Below are 2,521 nucleotides of genomic sequence, written 5' to 3'. Positions count from 1 at the left end.
ACATATTGCTCGAGTTGTTGGAATAAGTACTCGCGATCACTAAAATCGTCTACCAAAATTATTTCCTTTATCAATTCCGGAGGCGAACGATTTATCAGGCTGTGAACGGAACGCATAAGCACGCCCAAATGCTCATTGTAGAATGGAATTATGATGCTGACTGACGGCAACTTCGGTAAATATTTCTTTTTTTTGCATCTGTGTACAAGACAAAATAAAAATTTTGCGTTATCAAGCATTAATAAAATTCGCAATAAACTAGTTTTAATGATCAAATCAAACTCACCCTTTATAGCGAATATCGGGAAGGGAACGATTTACCGAAATCGAATCGGAAAGTAGAGCATTAAATCCATTTTCCAGAGACATTTTCTGTTCTAATTCTTTCTGCGATTCATCATTTAGTTCAGCACGCTTGCCTTGTTCGCCCAGTCCAACTCGCTTCTGATCAAACTCCATAGCCAAGTAATCATGCCAGTCTTTTTTCAGATCAACTGGTAACTGCAGCTGTCTATCCTCAGATTTCCGCTCGTTTTGTAATATTGGCAGCATTGGAGCTTCAGCATTGCTCTCTACAACCCCATCCACAAGATTATCCGACATTTTTTTATGCGCCCGTAAATTCGCTGCATGCATTGGCGTCAAAATTGGTAACTTATTGCGATAAGGGCTGGAAGATATCCAGCTTGTAAGCAAAAGAAACAGAATCAGCGACAAGGTCAACAGAATTGCTGCTTTCAAAACCCATTTCATATTTCTTCGACGCATCTTGGTATAAATGCACACGTCGCGAAATCTCGTGGAATGTTAGAACTTCTGATCTACACGCCAACGCGGCGAAATAACGACTCGAACTTCAACTGTAAATAATATTAAAAAAAAACTTTTAAGATAGTTCACAAAATATGTTGGCGTACATACATTGTCAAATCATATGTACTACAGTGCACATACATATGTATGTATCTAAAATGTGATAACAACGTGACTATCCCAGTAGAAACCTTAAGCATACAACATCGCTGTTGGTGGCATGAGCTTGCTGCTGTGTATACATGCCAGTATAAATCAACCTTCATTTCCATTTAACACGCGTGGTTTCTCAGAGCGTATGCGTACCTTAATCATACACTTGTTCTACTGCTGTATGCATATGGCTGAATTAATATTTCAAACATACAAAAATGCATTAATGGAACAGTATTAAAGCATTCTTACAAGATCCCCATACGTAAATGCTACTTTTCTGATACATTTTAATATACGGGGACATACAAGCAAGTAGCACTTACATATCGATGGCTGAGTGGAAGATCGACCTATCTCGGCAGCCAGAAAACGCTCTATCTCAAAAAACTTTTCAAGAACGCCCTATTTCAGAATTCGTTTCAAAAACGCCCTATCTCAGCGGCCGATTCAAAAACGCCCTATATCAGCTTATTTTCAATACATTTTGAAGTGAGATAGGGCGTTTTTGAACCGAATTTTTAAATAGGGTGTTTTTCAATTAAATTCTGAAATAGGACGTTCTTGAAAAGTTTTTTGAGATAGAGCGCTTTCCAACTGGCTGCCGAGATATGTCGATCTTCCACTCAGCCATCGATATGCAAATGCATATCTTGTAAAAGCCCGTTTGTGCTGAAAATAGTATCGCACAACACGTTCGTTGACTAAAATTTTTGTACAAGACTGAAAATATTACAAAAATTCCACTTCAAATTTATCACGAAATGTACTTAAAACAACGACAACGTACATTCGCTTGCAATTCGCTAGAATTTGAATTTATTCGTGGAAATTCATGACTACGCATGAATTGTTCACACTAACACCCGATTTACATGATTCAACTACTTGAAAGCAATTCTTGCTCATTCTCTTTTGTGTTTTCTATTTGCTTTTACACGTTTCAATTCTGTTGAATTCGAGTTTTTGGTTCTTTAAGACTGTGTTTATACAGGGAAACTTTTGTCGACGCGATTTTTCACATTCCCTTTTGGTGTTGCTCATTTCATTTACACACGACAATTTTTGTGTATGCAATTGTTGTTGTCAGCTGTGAACCGCTAACTCAATTTACACAGACGAACGAGAGCACAAAGCGTGTTGCCCGAGCACGAGCAACTCGGTGCCCCTCTCCTTTCCTCGTCACGCTCTCTCCTACAAACGTCGAGTTGCGGCAACAAAAATCGCCGTGTGTAAATGGGCACTAAACGGCAAGCAACGAAAATGCCAAAAGCAAAGCAAGAAAGTTGAAACGACTTGACGGTACAGCCGCATGTGTACTCGTCCCTTTTCTTCTCACCCCCTCTCTTCCACATGCGAGCAGAATTGAATTCAATACTTGAACTGTGTAAAAGCAGTCTAATTCACTCATATAGCAAGCATCCTTCAAGAATGCATACAACCGATTTCTACTGGGATGATACTGTCTGATTACCCTGTAGGAAAAACAGCCAGTTGCGAAGAAGTGATCTTCCTATATATTAAAATGCGAAGGCGTTTATTCAAAAATATGCAA

The 2,521-nt window shown here is 38.9% G+C and overlaps 1 protein-coding gene across 1 annotated transcript in view; it reads right to left on the bottom strand.

Moving 5' to 3' along the window:
• The window catches only part of LOC118746524 (N-acetylgalactosaminyltransferase 6-like), a 2,318-nt gene extending 1,227 nt beyond the window's left edge, over nt 1-1,091 (bottom strand). The window contains exons 1-2 of the mRNA XM_036480371.1: nt 287-1,091; nt 3-198 (exon numbers count right to left, since the gene is read on the bottom strand). Of these exons, the coding sequence (XP_036336264.1) occupies nt 3-198; nt 287-768 (678 nt within the window). The 5' untranslated portion in view covers nt 769-1,091. The remainder of the gene's footprint in view (nt 1-2; nt 199-286) is intronic.
• Between the last annotated feature and the right edge of the window lie 1,430 nt (nt 1,092-2,521).

Source organism: Rhagoletis pomonella, unplaced genomic scaffold (genome assembly GCF_013731165.1).
Source record: "Rhagoletis pomonella isolate Grant_MI unplaced genomic scaffold, Rhpom_1.0 Rhpom_scaffold_00010, whole genome shotgun sequence".
Taxonomy (NCBI): domain Eukaryota; kingdom Metazoa; phylum Arthropoda; class Insecta; order Diptera; family Tephritidae; genus Rhagoletis; species Rhagoletis pomonella.
The sequence above is the reverse complement of the archived record's forward strand: the minus strand, read 5'-3'. Positions and strand labels throughout refer to the sequence as shown.